Below are 21,320 nucleotides of genomic sequence, written 5' to 3'. Positions count from 1 at the left end.
AAAGTAGTGAAATGAAGAAATTTGTAAGGGAGGACAAAAAAGTTTGTGAGGAGGAATAAGATGTCAACGTGAGTGATAGCTGGTAGAGCCAAGTCCTGAGCAGAGCACCAAGATGGTAGGTAGCCTCTGGGGAGTGGAGAGATGGTGGGCAGAGTTGGGTTCTGAGTGGAGCACTAGGATAGCAGATAGTCGCTGGGGAGCGAAGAGATAGTGGGCAGAGCCGAGTCTCAGGCTCTGTATGTGCAGGCAGGGGTGTCAGTAGGCGGCATTGAGAGCGTCTGAGGCTCTGGCTGTTCTCGGGGCTGCTCTGGGCACAGTGGCTCTCAGCTCAGCAGAATTTGCCTATGCGGGAGTCAGCGTGCCTCTTTGCTGTGGTCCTAGGCTCGGGTCTCTGTCCGGTGGGAAGCTGTGGGGACGGAGGCGCAGGATGGGCTGCATGGTGAGCAGCAAGAATAAAGCTGCAGCCAAGCTGTCCAAGGGGATAAGAATCTGCAAAATGACGGAGAGAAGGCGGTGCAGGAGTTTAAGCAGCTGCTGTTGTATTAGAGGTCAGGGAGGAGGGGACAAGCAAGGGTGCTGCTAGGCATGGAATTGGGGGCTAAACTGTCAAGTGACTGCAGACACATGGCGAGTATTCCAGACACGCACTCTGTAAGAATGCATGTGGTAAATTTAAAAAAGAATATCTTCGACCAGTGAAAGGACACAGGAAGCAGCACTTGGTACAAGCTCCACAACTTAGACTAGAACTCTGAAGCCTCGGAGGAAGTTAGATGGCAGGAGGATCTGCTGACCAATAAGAAGACAGGAACCGTAAGAGATGTAGAAGCCAGCCGATAGTAAATAAAGGTAATTAAAGGACGGGCTCTAAGCCTGTTTTAAGTTTTTCTTTAATTACAAGAAATTTCGCAAGCACAATGCAAGCACTGTGCAGGCGAAACGTAAAAAAGGCTTTGCTAATATGGAATATTTGTATATGGGTAATACATAACAGCCATAGTAGCAATGCTCTTGGCACCAATGTCATAATATTAACATTAAATCTCCCCAACACCGCATGATTTAGCAGTCAAACAATAGCTTTTAAAAAGTTGAATATGCTGAAAGGAAAACATGTTATAATGGACATTCAGTGCTATCAGAAATTGGTCCTGCTCAATACCAAACGTTGAGCATGCCTCCCTCTAACACACAGGTACTCATAGTACGGCCCGCGGGCCGCCAGCGGCCAGTCAAGCCTTTCTTGGCGGTCCGTGGACCTTGCAGACATTGTACCTTTGTTTTTTAAATTTGTTTTAAAGAGTGTCCGCAAACACTGCCCGTTACAGCAGCATGAGAGACTCTGCTCTGTAGGGGCCAGGCGATTCCAGATAGACGGGAGCCGCAGGGGCGCTGAGAAGAGGTGATATACAACAAAGCCTCATTACCATGTAAATGGTTTTTTAAAGACCTGTGAAGTACTGGGTTGCAGCTGTGTGTGTGCGCCCAGGAAGCTGTCTCAGCCCGGGCTGGCACACACGACGGGTGAGGTGACATACAGAGGTGAAAGACAGAGGAAGACAGATAGAGGGAGGGAGGCCAAGGGAGGGAGGCAGGGAGGGACAGAGGGAGGGAGACGGGGGAGGGAGACAGAGGGAGGGAGACAAGACAGAGGGAGGGAGACAGAGCGAGACAGACAGAGAGATACAGTGGGAGACACAGGGACGGAGACAGAGGGCCACAGAGAGGGAGACAGAGGGTGACAGAGGGAGGGAGACGGATGGAGAAAGACCGAGGGAGGAGGACGATAGAGGGAGGGAGACAGAGGGAGGGAGACAGATAGAGGGAGACAGAGGGAGGGAGACAGACAGAGGAAGACAGACAGACAGAGACAGACAGAGGGAGGCAGAGGGAGGGAGACAGAGAGAGAGGGAGACAGAGGGAGGGAGACAGAGGGAGGGAGTCAGGAGGAGACAGAGGGAGGGAGACAGAGAGAGAGGGAGACAGAAGGAGACAGAGAGAGGGAGACAGACTGAGGGAGACAGAGACACACAGAGGGAAACAGGGAGACAGAGAGGGAGACAGAGGGAGACACAGACAGACAGAGGGAGACAGAGACAGACAGGGAGACAGAGGGAGACAGAGAGAGAGGGAGACAGAGAGGGAGACAGAGACAGACAGAGGGAGACAGAGAGAGACAGACAGAAGGAGGGAGACAGAGACAGAGGGAGACAGAGACAGAGGGAGACAGAGAGGGAGGCCGACTGGGAGGAGGGAAACAGAGGGAGGGAGACAGATAGGGGGAGACAGAGGGAGGAAGGCAGACAGGAAGGGAGACAGAGGGAGAGAAAGGGAGGGAGACAGAGAGAGGGAGACAGAGGGATACAGAGAGAGGGAGGCAGAGAGAGACAGAGGGAGGGAGTCAGGGGGAGACATAGGGAGGCAGAGGGAGACAGAGGGAGAGATAGGGAGGGAGTCAGACAAGAGGAGACAGAGGGAAATCGGCAGAGGGAAACAGACAGAGGGAACAGACAGAGGGAGACAGAGGGAAGGAGACAGAGGGAGGGAGAAAGAAGGATGGAGACAGAGGGACACAGAGGGCGACAGACAGAGGGAGACAGACAGAGGGAGATCGTCAGAGGGAAACAGACAGAGGGAACAGACAGAGGGAGACAGAGAGAGACAGAGGGAGGGAGAAAGAAGGATGGAGACAGAGAGAGGGAGACAGAGGGCGAAAGACAGAGGGAGACAGACAGAGGGAGGGAGACAGATGGAGGGAAACAGACAGACAGAGGGAGGGAGACAGAGGGAGGGAGACAGAGAGAGAAGGAAACAGAGAGGGAGACAGAGGGAGGGAGACAGACAGAGGGAGGGAGACAGACAGAGTGAGGGAGACAGAGAGATAGAGGGAGACAAACAGAAGGAGACAGACAGAGGTAGACAGACAGAGGGAGACAGACAGAGGGAGACAGAGGGAGGGAGACAGACAGACAGAGGGCAACAGAGAGAGAGGGAGACAGAGAGAGAGGGAGACAGAGAGAGGGGTAGACAGAGGGAGAGGGAGACAGAGAGAGGGAGACAGAGAGAGGGAGACAGAGAGAGGGGGACAGAGAGAGATGGAGAAAGAGGGAGACAGACAGAGAGAGAGTGAGACAGAGGGAGAGAGACAGAAGGAGGGAGACCGGGATGGAGACAGAGGGAGGAGGGCAACAGAGGGAGGGAGACAGAGGAAGGGAAACAGACAGAAGGAGACAGACAGTGGGAGACAGACAGAGGGAGGGAGAGAAAGGGAGGGAGACAGAGAGGGAGACCGAGAGAGGGAGGGAGACCGAGAGAGGGAGGGAGACAGAGAGAGAGAGAGAGAGAGAGAGGGAGACAGAGAGAGAGGGAGGGAGAGAGAAGGAGAGAGACAGAGAGTCAGAGGGAGACAGAGAGAGGGAGGGAGACAGAGAGAGATAGAGACTGAGACAGAGACAGGGACAGACAGAGACAGACAGATAGAGGCAGGGACAGGGGCAGAGAGATCGAGGCAGAGACAGCAAGGGAGATGGAGACAGGGACAGACAGAGACTGGGACGGACAGACACAGGGACAGACAGACAGATAGAGGCAGAGACAGGGACAGACAGATAGAGACAGAGACAGACAGAGAGGCAGAGAGACCGTGAGGGAGACGGAGAGGGAGAGGAAGACAGAGGGAGAGAGAGGGAGAGAGAGAGGGTGGGAGACAGAGGGTGACAGAGGGAGGGAGCCAGAGAGAGAGGGAGACAAAGGGATACAGAGAGAGCAAGACAGAGGGATACAGAGAGAAGGAGACAGAGGGAGGCAGAGAGAGACAGAGGGAGGGAGTCAGGGGGGGATAAATAAAGGCAGAGGAATACAGAGAGAGGGAGACAGAGGGAGGGAGACAGAGAGAGAGGGAGAGAGAGTGAGACAGAGGGAGGGAGACAGACAGAGGGAGACAGACAGGGAGGGAGAGGGAGGGAGACGGAGAGAGAGGGAGACAGACAGAGGGAGGGAGACAGAGACAGACAGACAGAGGGAGACAGAGAGAGGGAGACAGAGAGAGGGGAGACAGAGGGAGACAGAGTTCGACAGAGAGAGGGAGACAGCGGGAGTGAGCCAGAGACAGAGAGAGAGGGAGACAGACAGAGAGAGGGAGACAGACAGAGAGGGAGACAGACAGAGAGAGGGAGGGAGACAGAGGGAGGGAGACAGAGGGAGGGAGACAGAAGGAGGGAGACAGAGACAGAGGGAGACGGAGACAGAGGGAGACAGAGAGGGAGACTGACAGAGGGAGGAGGGCAACAGAGGGAGACAGAGGGAGGGAGACAGACAGAGGGAGGGAGACAGAGAGAGAGGGAGACAGAGAAAGAGAGGGAGACAGAGAGAGAGAGAGGGAGACTGAGAGAGAGGGAGACTGGGAGAGAGAGGGAGAGAGGGAGAGAGACAGAGACAGAGAGAGAGAGGGGAGACAGAGAGAGAGAGGGAGACAGAGAGAGGGAGGGAGACAGAGACAGATAGAGATAGAGACAGAGACAGGGACATACAGAGACAGATAGAGGCAGGGCCAGGGGCAGACAGATAGAGGTAGAGACAGACAGAGACCGAGAGGGAGATAGAGACAGGGACAGACAGAGACCGGGACAGACAGACACAGGGACAGACAGACAGACAGATAGAGGCAGAGACAGGGGCAGGACAAACATATAGAGACAAAGACAGACAGAGAGGCAGAGAGACGGAGAGGGAGAGGGAGACGGAGAGGGAGACGGAGCGGGAGACGGAGAGGAAGACAGAGTGAGAGAGAGGAAGAGAGAGGGAGAGAGAGGGAGGGAGAAGGAGGGAGACAGAGGGCGACAGAGGGAGGGAGGGAGCCCAAGAGAGAGGGAGACAGAGGGATACTGTGAGAGCGAGAGTGAGGGATACAGAGAGAAGGAGACAGAGGGAGGGAGTCAGGGGGAGACAGATGAAGGGAGAGGGAGACAGAGGGAGGCAGAGGGTAGGAGGCAGAGGGAGGGAGACAGAGGGAGGGGGACAGAGGGAGAGAGAGAGGGAAACAGAGAGAGAGGGAGACAGAGAGAGAGAGAGAGAGACAGAGAGAGGGAGACAGAGGGAGGGAGACAGGCAAGGGGAGACAGACAGAGGGAACAGACAGAGGGAAACAGACAGAGGGAGACAGAGGGAGGGAGAGAGAGAGGGAGACAGAGGGTGACAGACAGATGGAGGGAGACAGACAGGGGGAGGGAGACAGACAGAGGGAGACAGAGGAAGCGAGGCAGACAGAGGAAGGTAGAGAGACAGAGGTAGATAGACGGAAACAGACAGAGGGAGATAGAGGGAGGGAGAGAGAGGGAGGGAGACAGAGAGAGGGAGACAGAGGGCGACAGATAGAGGGAGACAGAGGGGGACAAACAGAGGGAGACAGACAGACAGAGGGAGGAGGGAGGGAGAAAGACAGAGGGAGACGGAGGGAGAAAGACAGGGAGACAGAGGAAGCGAGACAGACAGAGGGAGACAGAGGGAGGGAGACAGAGGGAGAGGGAGGGAGACAGAGGGAGGGAGACAGAGAGAGGGAGACAGGCAGAGTGAGTGAGACAGAGGGAGACGGAGGGAGAGGGAGGGAGAGAGGGAGGGAGACAGAGAGAGGGAGGGAGAGATAGAGGGAGGGAGGGAGACAATGAGAGGGAGGGAGAGAGAGAGAGAGAGAGAGAAAGAGAGAGCGAGCGAGCGAGAGAGATGTGTATATGCCATGTCTGGTGGCTCAGTGGACGAAGGTGTCCGCTGCAGGGGCCGGTGTTTAACCTCATGGTCACCATTTTTTTTTCTCTAGCCCCGCTCACCCTCCCCTGACCCCACCCCTACCAGTGCGGCCCTCGGCCACAAACCACACTGTAAATTTGGCACCAGAGAGAAAATTTGTGAGTACCCATGCTCTAACATAACTACACACACACACACTAGCATTTTTCAACAAACATCACCTTAAACGTTCTCAGAGTGCATGCATTTTCATCTTGAATTTATACTTTTCAATTTTGGTATACAGACATTAATTAAATCCAAAAAAAGCCTCTAATTTAGTAAGCTGAGCTGCAGAGAGGAGTAGCTCATGAGTTACTTGACAATCCTGAAGTGGTTGGTGCATGCATGCCAACACACGGGATTCAGCCAGGAGACTCCCAATTTTATTTATCCTGGCTTTATTTTAGCGGTCTCCCCCTAAAATTGCCTCCAATTCAATGCAAGTCAGTGGGGAAAATACATTATTCAGATTTTTTTTTCTATGTCTCCCTCTTGTGTTTCTAAATGTTGCCATGTACGTTATTGGTGACTGGCTGGAGGCATTTGATTAAACATGCAATTTTTTTAAGTACTAAATTTGTTTTAGTGAAAATTGTGTGTGGCCTTGGAGGGCAGAAAAGCATTGTACCAGCTTTGAAAAATCTGTTTTGCGCCTAAGACTTACTACTTTCGGTTTGACTTCTTCACTTTTTTGAGTACTGGTGGAAGGAGTCTAAAAGTAAAACAGAAAAGAAGTATTTAAGCTGTGGAAATATGTTACTGTTATACCAATTTTAGGATTTGCACCACTATTAGAGTACCATATCTAGGTCCAGGTAGGAGGTGCTAGAACCAGGAACGTAATCCCTATACGAACCTAACAGGGAAAGTAAGGAAACCCTACTTCCTTGACGTACTGCACTTTAGATTTGGACTGCACCCATCAAAGTTAAGTTCCCAATTTAAGGTAAATAACAGGTATAACACATTGACATTTTCAAGTACATGTGCTAGCGTCGAGATTGTTTTCCCAAAGAAACAAACAAAAGAGAGAGTCTTTTCCCCAATTTTCTGTCCTTAACTCAGTTTTCTTTTTTAAAAATTGCTGAAAGCCAAATAGCCAACGCGTTTTGTCCGTTACCGGACTTCTTCAGGGCTGGATAGATCGTATCGTGATCAGTTTCACATTTGACTCATGCTGTTGATGAGTTGTTGATTTAAATGGTATATATTTTGTTGTTTATTGATTTTTTCCAGAGGTTCCCAATGATGTGTTGATCACTTAGATATAGGTCTTGTTCAGGCAAATGGTAAGCCCAAAGAACCTCAAGATTCCGAGTAGCAATATGGTCTTCCAGAAAATGTCAATTTGTTATACCTGTTATTTACCTTAAATTGGGAGCTTAACTTTGAAGGGTGCAGTCCAAATCTAAAGTGAAATATGTTACTGTACAACCTATACATGTACACTCTTAGATTTATAAATCCACAGAAATACACAGGACGCCAGATTCACAAAGCAACTCCTGTGCATTTACTCTTAAGCATATGCACAGATTTAAGAATTTCTGGCTCTTCTGAATCCTTGCCAGTGGTATGTTATGGAAAGCTGAGCCATTCACAGTTTTCCGGATGGGCCCTTGAGAAAGTCTTGAAACTTTTTGTGATTATGTACTCCCCACAGATTGGAATTGTACACACTGTGCAGCACTGCTGTGCAATTGCATGTTTATTTCTTCTTGTTTTTTTAATACACAGAAAACATTTTTCTATTTGGAGAATCAACTATCCCTATAGCCCTCAAGGTTTGGGTGAGGTCTCTTCCTCTTCACATCATGGAAAGGGAATGAGTCCAGCCTTTGTTGGGTGTAAATCTCCACCTCTATTCAGATGGTGGAAGGGTCAGAGATGAGTTTGTGAATGTTAAGAGAAAGTAGGGTGATATTATGTAGGAGTAAATGGATCTGAGTCTGTATGGTCACCTTTAGTGAGTCTATTGTAAGCACTAATCCAGCCAATTTCGATTGTGAAAGTGCTTTTATGAACGAAAATAGTTTTGTGAATCAGTCCCAAGATGTCCAGCATGACCACAGAGCACCAACAATTTCTCATGTCTACATCGTGGATGTTCTAGACCTACACATAACCATGGAAAAACATTGAACTCAAGGCAACGATACAGAAATACAGAGGCACAATGGTAAGAAATGAAACAAGGATGCATTGAGCAATGGATAGGATGAGCTGGAGAAATGTCGACATAAGACTAATGAAAAACCGGATGAACGGGTGAAAAGTAGTGCTAAGGGCTGTGCACACTGCGAAACAAGGGCCGGGTTTAGCGCCGGTGGCGTCTGGTGCGACAATCCTTTTTGGTGCCCCTCCTCCCAATGACCTCCTCCTCAAGATTCACAAACATTTTATTTGTTGTAAGCGCTGGTAAAAACTGGCCTTTCTAATCCTCTTGGCAATCCACATAAAATACAGACTTGTTCTTTGCAGCAGGCATTTTAACCCTGTGCTCTACTTTATGGCGAGTCTAAACTGCCACTAGACAAAACTCCCATTGCTCTTTTGCAGGAATATTAATTGCAACAGTTATCGTGCCATTTTTATTGCTGGCTGAAACCTGGGAGCACAAGATACTCTGCAGTAGGTGCCTTTAAATGGCTAAACACAGCGTCCCCTTGAGGTCAGTTCCCCCTCTCCAGGTCAGCGCCCAGTGCGGCCGCACAGGCCGCATCGCCCTAAAGCCGGCACTGCTTGGAGTGGACAACTAATGAGTTTCAAATTGAAGTCTGCTAGAGCAGGACACCAGCAACCCCATTCCATGTGAGGAAGTAATGCTGATTCAGATAGTAGTGCTTCCTTAATTGTGAAGAGTAATGCAAGAACATCGCACTTCCAATTCTTCCCACATGTACATTTCACCAGAAAAAATATGGCGACATATGTAAGATAAATACAACGTGTAGGAATCGATGTGGAAACAGTGATTCCGGAATGAATATACAGATTTACTCGGCAGCAATTACGTTGGCTTAAAACCTGATTTGGACCCATATGGATAATGGAGGTCGAAAGCCATTCCAGAGGTGATCGGAATACTTGAGACAAACTTGCTCCCCAGCCTACTATGGATTGAGATGTGATGCGGTGCAGACCCGGAAACCCTAAAGCTTTCAGCAAATGTATATAAACTGCTGAATATACTGACTTTCTCAAGTGAAACATCCTCAGGTATCTAGTTCTGCTTCTGGGCAGTAACACTTTCAGAAGTTAGATGGAGGAAACTCAAAAGAATTCTCCCTTCAGAGATTATTGGGTTTGCATGGACTTTGACCGATGTGTCACAGATCCTATTTGTAGCAAACAATATTTTTGTGAAATAAATAGAGCTGTATATATAAACTCACAAACAACTGCTTCAGCTGGTATGGAGTATGGACCACTTTCAGAGCGTAAAGTCTAGGCGCGATATAGAACATAAAAATTGGTGCATGTCGAAGATGGTTCTTGAAAACCTGAAGAAAGTTTCCAGTACCTGCATATAACGACTAGAGATTCGGTATTGGAGTGATGATGCAGAAGGCGAACTGGGTGAGTGATGGGAATATAGAGAACATACATGGAGAGTCATTTGTGATTGTAAGAGTAGGAAAGTAAGCACCGGCGACATTATGTAACAATATAAACGTCTATAATTGTACTACATTTCAGGATATTCTGGCTGGTGCACCTAACCCACAATGACTCAAAATATTGCTTTGGCTCATATTATAAAATCGTTTCAACTATTATATTAAAAAGCAATAGATCCGTGGCGGCTCCTCCGCTAAGGCGGCAGGGCGTTGCCCTACTGACAGGAACAGCAAAGAAAGGAAATAATAAAATGATAATAACAATGTTATTAGCTTTTATTTTTTCTTCCTGCTGTGGCAGAGCGTGAAGGGGTGGGTGGAGCTTCAGGAGAGGAGTGGTAAAACACTCCTGTGTGCAATCACTGTTTGGTCGGCCCTCTCCAGCCGCCCAAAACAGTCATGCGCACTTCCCTGTTCTCCATGCAGGCTGCATTACAGCCTGCATGGAGAACATGCCCACCCCTCCAGCCCCTGCCTGAGAGCCATGTCATGGTCCTCAAACCAATCATAACGCTGCATTCCAGCGTTGTGATTGGCTTGGGGGTGGGAGTCTGGCTGCCTACTTCCTGTTCCAACCTGAAGGGGGGCACAGGTGAGCAGGAGAGAAGATGTGGGACCCGGCAGCATCAGCAAGGTAAGTTTTATTTTATTTGAACCAATTTCTGGTTTTCTCACTCATTTTTCTTGACGCTCTAAATGACAGACACAGTGTTCAGTATAAGTATAGGTATAGGTTCAGTATAAGTATTATAGTCCAATAATATCTTATCCTCCGTAACGGGCGCTTTTCAAAATGTTAGGCTCAGGTAGCACTGTGGTGAAATCCCAAGAACCTCAGTTTATAGAAAAGCATATCAAGGAGACTTGAAAAAAGAAAAAAATTGCTTGTCTTATGAGTGGACTAAACTGAAAGACAGGACTTATAAAGCATAAATAAATGCTGAACAAATCATGGAACTAAGGGTTGAATAAATAACATGAAGAGAAAAGCATGGCACTGTTTTCTCTAAAAAGTAGAATTGTTGCACAAGCAATAACGTTTTATCTGCTTTGTAACTTGTGGATCAGCAAAGCCAAAGAGGTACAGAGGCTGGAGAGTCTAACAAGGGAACCTGATCTTACTCTGTGGTAGATGATGGACAAAGCATGCCTCTAGATCTCTCATTGTATATAAGCATCACATACTCAGTGCTAACCATGGTATCCTTCATTTTTCACACATGTATATCAACATACTAAATATATTAACTTCTTTAAGTGATGTTTCTTCAGGTGTCAAATCCAGCTTCTGGTTGACAACATCGAAAGGAAGTAGCTGGAGGAAACCAAAAAACAACTAACATTTACAACAAGAAAAACTTATATCTGCTTTAAATTTTACACTTTGTTTTTGCAAATCCATAGAGCTCTATCTCTTGTACTTCCGAGTTTATCCAGTAGACTCCTGATGGGATACCCTCCATAACTCACTCTTGCCTGCATTTGACGCCATACTCTACTCCAGTGGGACTGCGCACCTATATTGAAAGTAAGTTCACATTATCCTTCCACAGCTTCTCACTATAAGATAGGGCATGATCAGTCCTCAGATATATTCTCAAATTGCATTACCTAGCAAACCTCCGCATCTTGCGACTTTGTGGCCCATATCACTTCAGAAACTCTACCGTATCTGCCTGCACAGTGCTATATATTGTGAAAAAAAGCTGTTGAATATTTGTAACTACCGGCTTCTGTAAAATACTATGCTCACTAGTCTAATATGGCATCCTACGGAACCTGTAGAAACTTTAATAATACAGGTTCTCTAAAATAACCTTACATAGAGCAATAGACAATCAGTAAGTACCCTGGGATGCTCCCCCTGTCTCAGTTGCTGTTATCGTTTTCCCGACTATAGATCTTCTATAGTGGAAGCCGTGACTACCTCCTTCCCTGGACCATTGAATCCTTTCTGGCCATCGTACCCATTTTTAGCTTGCAAGTTCTCATCTCTCTTTCCTTGATACTTAAGGGTCCTATTGGTAATCACCAGCTAGAATTCTACTCTTACTTCAGGTTTTTCTATATCCTAGAATAACACTGAGGTGATCCAAATCTCTTTTTCACAATCTCAAATGTATTTATCTTGGTGATGTTTTTTTTTTTTAAACTCTTTTTATTAACAATGCTCAGGTCAATCAACATTTCAATCCATTGGTTACATTGCATCAGACAAATAAGGAGTGTACAGTGCACAGGATAGTCACTTTCGATCAATAACAGAACATGCAGAGTTGGACCCGCTACCCCAGACCGCCCCCCATTCCCCTATATCTCCTCCAGGGCCCCCAAATCTTCTTCTACTTTTTCGGGCACCCCCTACTTTTGTAAATGGTTTCCTCTGCCCTCTGACACCAATCTGGGTCCTGCTCCCACTGGTCCCACTGCGGAGAGGCCGATGCCCCACAGGCCCTGGCGATATTACATTTTGCAACTCCCGCCGCCATTGCCAGCCAGAGTTCTTCATACCTGGTCCAATCAGTTGCCCCCCCTAATTATTAGGAGCAACCATCTGGGCTCCCTCGGGACCGGGGAGCCCACCACCTCCGCCATTATATCTGTGACCTTGGTCCAATAGGGGACAATCCCCGGGCATTTCCACAGTATGTGGAAGAAGGATCCTTCCTCCCCACACCGCGCGCACACAAAGCAGATTGACAACCACCCCAGGAATGCAGTAGGGTGCGAGGGTAGTACACCCGATGGAGGATTTTGAGCTGTATAAGCCTGAACCTAACACGGATCGCAATCTCCTGGGGACTCTGCAGGGCGTCCTGCCAGTGGTCGTCTTCCAAGGGGCCCAGATCACACTGCCAAGTCGCCCTTAAGGACACTAGTGGATCGGGTATGTTATTGATCAACTTCCAGTAGATCGTGGACGTGGGCTTTTCAAGAATAAGATCCAGGAGTAAACGATCCTCCATGGGGGAATATTCCGGGATGGATGCGCCGCCACGAACATGGGATCGTATGGCGTGGATAAGGCGTAAGTAATGGTAGCGCTGCGAATCCCGGAGATCATACTCTGTCTGCAGGTATTAGAAGGAGCGGGGGGTGTCTCCCCTCCACACGTCTCCCAAGTAGTCAATTCCAATGAGCTGCCCCTAAAGCCCTTCAATCGAGTCACTTCACTCAATTGTTCCGCAATCCACAGGATAGTCCTACCCGTCAGGGATCCCGTCCACCCCAGGAACCTCTTCGCCTCCCTCCAATATTGGACCACCACCTTGGTGTGTGAGGGCCAATCCGCGCGGGTCTTCCGGGTGTATAACAGCGCTTCACAATTGTCGCCCGGCATCACAAACTGGTCCACTCTGTAGGCCGGCTCTGACCTTTCAGCATAAACCCAATCGTTAATAACCTGCAGCTGAGATGCCCAGTAGTATAATTGCACGTCCGGCAGGGCCAGCACACCGTCGTACACGCCCCTCGTTAATTTTTGGTGATGGTTTTTTGACTATCTGATTCCTACACTCACGTTTGTTTGTCTATTGTGTGTCACATGGCAACTTTTGAGTAGACTAATATCACTCCACCATTTTTTAGCTCAGTGCAATAATATGTATATCCGAATTTATATTACAAGAATCATGCTTGGACGGATCTATATAACCACAAATATCTTCTTTGATCCATTCTCATGATATTCCTCTGTGGCTTTCCTGATGAAGGTACGTCCAGTGCCGAAACGCGCGTTGAGATCTCTGAATTGTTACCATCTAGCCACAACATATCAATTGCCTAGTTTTTACAACCTTTTTATAAATTTCTCCAAGAATCATCTTTATGTATAATTGTTGTTTATGTATTTGTGTATGTCTATATTGTTTTGGACAAAGTGCTTACTGCTCGTAACCCCTGGTAAATACTTTATATTTGCTGTAAATGCACTTGTATGTAAATGTCTTGAATGTTTGCTTTCCAATGTTTCACTTTTTAAATAAATTTCAATAAAAAAAGAATTTATATATTTTAAATAGTTGCTGACTGATTGCACTGAGCTTGGGTTATTCCCCACACCATGTCAAAAATAAATTAATGTAATGCTACTGGTATTTACTGCCTGGGAAAGTTTTTTTCTCTTTGCCAAACAAGAATGTGAGCATCTTTCCTACGAACAGTGGGCCCGATTCACAGAACTAACTTAAGACAAAATCCTAAACTTACTACCATTTTGATATTCACAGAATGCACTTACTCATTTCGGTATTCACAGAAGTTAGGAGTCCTAACTTTAGGACTCTTAAATGCCTTCTGTGAATACCGAAAGTCTTAAAGTTAGGATTTTTTCTCAATTTAGTAGTAGTAAAGTTAGGACTCCTAACTTTAGGACTCCTAAATGCCTTCTGTGAATACCGAAAGTCTTAAAATTAGGATTGTTCTCAATTTAGTAGTAGTAAAGTTAGGACTCCTAACTTTTGGACTCCTAAATGCCTTCTGTGAATACCGAAAGTCTTAAAATGTTTTTTTTTCCTCAGTTTAGTAGTAGTAAAGTTAGGACTCCTTACTTTAGAACTCCTAAATACCTGCTGTGAATACCGAAAGTCTTAAAATTAGAATTTTTCTCAATTTAGTTGTAGTAAAGTTAGGACTCCTAACTTTCGGACTCCTAAATGCCTTCTGTGAATACCAAAAGTCTTAAAATTTGGATTTCTCTCAACTTTACTACTACTTAACATGAGAAAAATCCTAATTTTAAGACTTTCGGTATTCACAGAAGGCATTTAGGAGTCCAAAGTTAGGAGTCCTAACTTTACTACTGCTAAATTGAGAAAAATCCTAATTTTAAGACTTTCGGTATTCATAGAAGGCATTTAGGAGTCCTAAAGTTAGGAGTCCTAACTTTACTACTACTAAATTGAGAAAAATCCTAACTTTAAGACTTTCGGTATTCACAGAAGGCATTTAAGAGTCCTAAAGTTAGGACTCCTAACTTCTGTGAATACCGAAATGAGTAAGTGCCTTCTGTGAATACTAAAATGAGTAAGTGCCTTCTGTGAATACCAAATGGTAGTAAGTTTAGGATTTTGTCTTAAGTTAGTTCTGTGAATCGGGCCCAGTTCCATCAGTCCAACAGTCATAGAATCCAGGAACCCCAGAATGTGCAATTCATTGTGGAGCAAACATGGCTCGAGATCTTTATGTTTGGTGCGTGTTATTTTTAATGATTGGTACTTCCATCAAGACGTTTTTCAAGGTATTGGTGCATTTTGGAGTAGGCAGCAGGGCCATCTTCCAATTCAGATATGTCAAGTTCTGCACCATGTATATGTTCACCAGTTCTGTCCATGTGGTGGTGCATGAAGACAGATCGCGATATGTGTATGCATTTTTTTATTTGTTGCCTGCAGGCTACTTTGCATATTTAGGAGCAATGTACAGATATCTGGGGAGCCTATATTGGTGCCCCTCACCCTTAGGGAGAGACGCGCCATCATCATCATCACTTTTTGCTGCTGTTTTTTTTTTCTCTTCAAAAACTTGTCATGGACTGCTGGTGATCAGTTTTATCCTTTTGGTACGCTGTGGGCTGGTAAGAAAATGGCTAAGGGCCTGTGCCAGAAGTCAGAGTGCCGGAGCAAGTCTTGTGGTCCAAGATTTGCCAGGAGAAAAATCGGGGGAGCAAACCCAGATCTCAAGGGGCCTACTACATTAAATTACAGTTGAACATGATGGTGGATAATCCAAAAAATATATAGAGTGATATTAGGGTATAAACTCTAGGCCACAGAACGTTCCACAGTGCTATTGTTACTGTAGTGGCGCAGGGATGGCTCACCTATAAGCGCGGGTACAGACTGCAGTGCCACGGGACAGTTGACTCGATCCAAGTCCCCTGTGTTGAGGCAGGCGTCTGTCCCTAATCACACAGTGGTCCGCACACCTTGCAGCAAGTCAGCATGCCTCAGCAGCCCCTGTGCACCACAGCTGCAGCCACAAGACTGCGGTAGCCACAGCAGCACCCAAACCTGGACGGGCAGCCTCTCCCCTTGCTCTGCCACTTCAACCCCCATGACAGATGCCCAAGATCTCACTGCTGCTAGGCCTAATGAAGGCCCAGGTAGTAGGCTTGTAGCCTGCAGGATATCGCTGAGGCAGCTCCGGTGGCCCGAACGGTTATTGCGCGCCTGCCCCACCACACTCCACAGCACACAGCTCTGTTTTCCAGCTGTCCAGGCATGCCAACCCACCACCTTCCAGCACCCTGCGGAGGGAGGTATTCAGTCCCCGTAGCCTAGCGTCAGATAGGTGAATGAGGCAGGTCAGAGGACGACCTCCCCAGTGGAACACACCTGACTAGGCTGCAGGTTCGCAGGACAATGACTGAGTTCTGCGAGAAGGAAGTATAATCTCCAAAATGGGTTCTGTGGTACCACACTGGACGCAGGAATGAGAAGAGCGAGTGCTCTTTAGTGGATGTGCCTTTCAGGGTGACCCGAAATGAAACACTTTTAAATGTCAGAGAAAGTTGCAGAAACACAACCTCTCGACGGAACTCCCCATTCTAAACTATGAATATGTTAATACCTTGGATACCTTGGGTGGGCATTCTGTTACAAATTTGTGATTGTGCAGGTCAATTTCATGAATTTCTATATGAATTTGAGGAGGCACAGTAAACAAAATGAACAGCACTATAAACTCATTACCCATAATGTACAATTGTAAATATACTATGGCAAAATATTTTAAACTGGGTTTATGCAACAGAAAGTACATATTCAAGAATCACTGACCAATGGCAGGGATGATTTATATATATGAGGAAGTGAATGTGTTTAAAAGGCTGCATCATGGAAAAGATGAAAAAGGACCTTGGAGAGATGGTACTTCATGTCTGAGGAGTGGACTTGACTAAAGGAGCAAAGTATTAAAGAATTAATATTAGCTGCCTAAATCAGTGAACAGAGGGGTGAGCATGTGAAGGGAATAGCCGGGAACAGATCATACTAAGTACCAAAGTCTGTGCACAAGACTTTAGTCTTAAATGACTCTGAAATGTGTGCCTCAGCAAAACAAAGATGGTCGTGAGTTTGGAAAATCTAACCTTGGAACCAGGCCCTCATCTCTCATTGATAATGAACAAAGGGTATCTCTAGTCCTCTAAGCATGGTAAGCATGATCAAAATCGGTGCCAAACAGGATATTCTTGAGTTTTTCACAAACATATATCAACAGACTGATTATACTAACCTCTTCAAGTGGTTTTTCCTCAATTGTCTGATCCAGCTTCTGGTCAGCAACTTTTGTTGTTGGTACCTGAAATAAACAAAAAAAGAACTAACATTTACAATAAAATAAAATCATGTGTGGGGTAATTTGGCATTTGGATTTCACAAATCATTGAAGTTTATCTAATGTGGTTACTGGGTTTCTAATGTTCCTTACCTCCTTACATTTGGGATGGAGTCATAAATGCAAGTCAGAAAATAATTTTAAGAAATAGAGCTATGGTAACACCATTCCACAAGAAATACATTTGGGTGACGGGAAATGGATAGGTGTATGAGTAGTCTCAAAATTGTAGCAGTATATACATAACATAAAATATGATGGAAGGAATGATTGCAATTAGTCTAACCACTGGCAGTCGCTTGGTGTAGCATTCCAACCTATCATTCTTTTTTCCACCATGCTAATTCAGATTAAACCCAGTGATTAGCAAAATAACGATTGACTGAGACTCGGCCCGAGTAATTAACAATAGCTGAAATTAGTTCAAGCGTTCTAGCCATCACTTTTTTGTATACTACAGTATATAAATCATTGTTGAAAATATTAGATTTCTAGAAAAGGACGCAATGATAAAATAGACAAGTGAAGAGATAGAGATTGAGAGATTTGTAATTAAGAGCTAAATCAGTGAGCTTCTTTTAGGTTGCTAAGAGGAAGAAAATGAGCATGAATTACATTGAATTGCTTTTTAACTGGAGCTACTTAACAATATGAACAATTCTATCATTTAATTCTACTTTTAGGAAGTCTAAGCTGATGCCATTTAGTTTCAAAGAATTGGGAAATGTTTTAGACTGTTATAAGAGCAGTATATATTCAAGAATAAAACTACTTACTGTGTCCTTTGTGCCCTTTTCACCATCCACTGCACTAGGAGGCAGACTCTAAAGGCAACAGAAAAAGTCAGAAAGAATGGTTATGAATGACAAGCTATGAAAATTAATGTACAGATTTCACAAGTGCAATAATAGTCTCTATAAAACACATGACTGCACTGGCACCTTTATTTAGATAAGGCCAGATCCACGTAAAAGTAGTGTTAAGTGTGATGAAAGGGGCTAAGACTGCATTTATGACAAAGTAATACATCATTGCAACATGTAAAATCTCGTTCTATTATCAACAAAAAAAGCTTGAGCTAATTCCAATTTTTTTTTAATGGGTTTGTATTATCATTTCTTGTCCAAACAGTAATCATTACACACTTTGATCATTCATTTAGTCACCTTAAAATGTTCCAGTAGAGTACACTCATGTCTTGTACATTTTTACGTTGGCACACTGCTCATGCAAATGTCATAAAAACTTGTGGAATCACTATTTCTGTTTTGTGCACACCAGTCTAACCTACAAATTGTGTTAATACCTTAAATACAATGGGGCAGATTTACAAGCACCTTGCGCCACTTTAGGCGCAAGGGGCTTGTAAATCTGCCCCAATGTGTGGGAATCCTATTAGTAATTCATGGTACTGTTACTTATTTTTGTGACTCTCCAAAAGGTGTAGGTATGAGCACGGAACACCAATAATAATTCATTCCACTTAATGAGTACGTGAATATGGAAGTCTCTGGTTTTTCTGAGACAAAATAACCTGAAACTGAGTTTATTGAACGAGAATACATATCCACAAATCATAAAACAGCAGCTCAGAGGATGACAATGTATTTGAAAGGCCACATGTAGAAAAAGATGAAACGTGAGATTTGACAGATGGAACCTTTTCTCAGGGTTGGACTGCACTGTAGGAGCAGTAGTGAAACAGTGGATAAAGACTGACCACACCACAGCATTGAGATGTAAATAGGTAAGACAAAGGGAATAGTCTGGGACATTTTTTATTGTGTACCAAAACCAATGCTCAAGGCAAAGGTCTCTATGTGCTCTGAATTGTGTGCATCAGCAAAGCCAAGAAGGTCCATACAATGAAGAATTTAACAAAGGTACCAAGGGAACCAGGTCCTTGTCTGTGGTAGATGATGGTCAAAATGTGTCTCTACCTCTCTCTTTGTGTGATAAGCATCAGTGCCTCAGTGCCAAACATGATATCTTTAAGATTTGCACAAATGCATTTCAACAGGCTGAGTATGCTAACCTGTTTAATTGATGTGTCCTCAGTTTCTTGATCCGGCCTCTGGAAGGCAATATCAGGAGGTGGCGGCTGGAGGAAACAAAAAAGAAATACTCTTAACATTTACAACAAGACTCAATAAGTTGTGCTCCTTATATTCACTTTACTTTCACAAATCCATCAAAATTGATCTGTGATGAATATTGGTTGTCTGATGCCCTTGACCTTTTTCATTGGTGATAGAGACATGACTGAAGGCCAAACAATAATTTTAAGAAATGGAGGTATGTCAATACCATTGCAAAAATGTAATTCCACTGATGGGAAATGGATAACTGTATGAGAACACGAAGACTAGTCTTGGTATACAATCATTTTTGAAAATAGCAGATGTCATGGAAAGCTCATGACAACCTGCAAAAAGTATACAATACTATTATATACCAACTGGGGATAAAGAGCAAAAGAGGTGAATCAGGGGTTACGTGAAGGGGTGAAGTATGGTATATAGAGGTAAAGGAGTTAAGAGTAAAGAGGAGTTAGGGGGATGAAATATGCATGAATGACGGTGAATGGCCTTTAGAGTGGCAATATGTAACAAGGTGAACAGCCATGCAATTGTACTCGGTTTTTAATAAATCCTCTCTGAGCCACTTAATCTACACTGAACTGGGAAAATTGTTAGATTTTAGTATAAAAAGAGTATAAATATTAGAGAAGTAACTGCTTACTATGCCCCTCATGGCTTTTTCCCTATCCACTACAGTTGGAGGCCGACTTTAATGGTAAAAGAGATAGTCAGAAAGAGTTCTCCATGAAAGACAAACTATGGTAATTATTGAAAGTTTTCCCAGGTGCATTTTTAGTCTCTCTGACCAAATCAAGTGCAGTGGTGTCCTTATGTCCACAAGGGCAGACCCATATAAAAGCAGTGTTGGACATGCTGTAAGGGTATTATACTACATTTGTGTACTAATAATACAGCATTACATAATATGGAAGATAATCATTTTATCACCAACAACAGTTAATGCTAATTCTACATTGTTTCTGAAAATTAATTTTTATTATCTTGTTTAGGTCAAGCAGAAATCATAGTTTAGTTCTGCCGCTCATGTCAAGGCCCTTGCCAAAGCCATCAAGTGCAAATAAAAAAAAGTTCTATTTGCAGCCTCACACATCTCTAACAATCATAATCAGTTGGCAGCATTGTAGAATGTTTGATGATGAGGGTTTTTAGATATAATATGCTGTAATTCACCGGGTGGCCCATTTAGGTTACTCAAACTGAAATCACTTATGTCTTGTACATGTTTACATGGAACGTTCGGACGTTGAAATGTCAGCAAAACTTGTTGGAATTCTCTTTCTGCATGGAACTCCTCATTCTGAGCTATGACTGTGTTAATATCTGAATTTGTGGTACTGCCACTCATTTCATATGAACCCCAAGCGAATTTAAAAATTCATGGTATGAATAGTAAACACCACTATTAACTCATTCCCTATAATGAGTGCTCGTAAATATAGTAGCCTCAGGTTTCACTGTGGCAAAATAGCAGGGATGGCTCACCAGTAAGCGCGGGTACAGCCCACAGTGCCACGGGACAGTTGACTCGATCCAAGTCCCCTGTGTTGAGGCAGGCGTCTGTCCACCTAATCACATAGTGGTCCGCATACCTTGCAGCTAGTCAGCATGCCTCAGCAGCCCCTGTGCACCACAGTTGCAGCCACAAGAATGTGATAGCCACAGCAGCACCCAAACCAGGACGGGAAGCCTCTCCCCTTGCTCTGCTACTCCAACCCCCATGACAGACGCCCAAGATCTCACTGCTGCTAGGCCTAATCAGGTCCCAGGTAGTAGGCTTGTAGACTGCGGGATATCGCATAGAGGCAGCTCCAGTGGCCCGAATGGTTATTGCAGGCCTGCCCCAGCCACACTCCACAGCACACAGCTCTGGGTTCCAGCATTCCAGGCATGCCTACCCACCACCTTCCAGCACCCTGCGGAGGGTGGTATTCAGACCCCGTCGCCTAGCGTCAGGTAGGTGATTGAGGCAGGTCAGCGGATTACCACCCCAGTGGAACACTCCTGACTAGGCTGCAGGTTCGCAGGACAATGACTGAGTTCTGCGAGAAGGAAGTATAATCTCCAAAATGGGTTCTGTGGTACCACACTGGACGCAGGAATGAGAAGAGCGAGTGCTCTTTAGTGGATGTGCCTTTCAGGGTGATCCGAAATTAAACACTTTTAAATGTCAGAGAAAGTTGCAGAAACACACCCTCTCCACTGAACTCCCCATTCTAAACTATGAATATGTTAATACCTTGGATACCCTGGGTGGGCATTCTGTTACAAATTTGTGGTTGTGCAGGTCGCTTTCATGAATTTCTATAGGAATTTTAGGAGGCACAGTAAACAAAATGAACAGCACTATAAACTCATTACCCATAATGTACAATTGTAAATATACTATGGCAAAATATTTTAAACTGGGTTTACGCAACAGCAAATACATATTCAAGAATCACAGATAAATGGCAGGGATGATTTATATATATGAGAA

The 21,320-nt window shown here is 45.2% G+C and overlaps 1 protein-coding gene across 1 annotated transcript in view; it reads right to left on the bottom strand.

The window, feature by feature from the left end:
• Positions 1–21,320, bottom strand: part of LOC144752438 (uncharacterized) — a 408,565-nt gene that overhangs the window by 72,259 nt on the left and 314,986 nt on the right. The window contains exons 47-49 of the mRNA XM_078640369.1: positions 18,778–18,843; positions 17,519–17,566; positions 16,641–16,706 (exon numbers count right to left, since the gene is read on the bottom strand). Of these exons, the coding sequence (XP_078496495.1) occupies positions 16,641–16,706; positions 17,519–17,566; positions 18,778–18,843 (180 nt within the window). The remainder of the gene's footprint in view (positions 1–16,640; positions 16,707–17,518; positions 17,567–18,777; positions 18,844–21,320) is intronic.

Source organism: Lissotriton helveticus, chromosome 5_1 (genome assembly GCF_964261635.1).
Source record: "Lissotriton helveticus chromosome 5_1, aLisHel1.1, whole genome shotgun sequence".
Classification (NCBI taxonomy): Eukaryota; Metazoa; Chordata; class Amphibia; order Caudata; family Salamandridae; genus Lissotriton; species Lissotriton helveticus.
The sequence above is the reverse complement of the archived record's forward strand: the minus strand, read 5'-3'. Positions and strand labels throughout refer to the sequence as shown.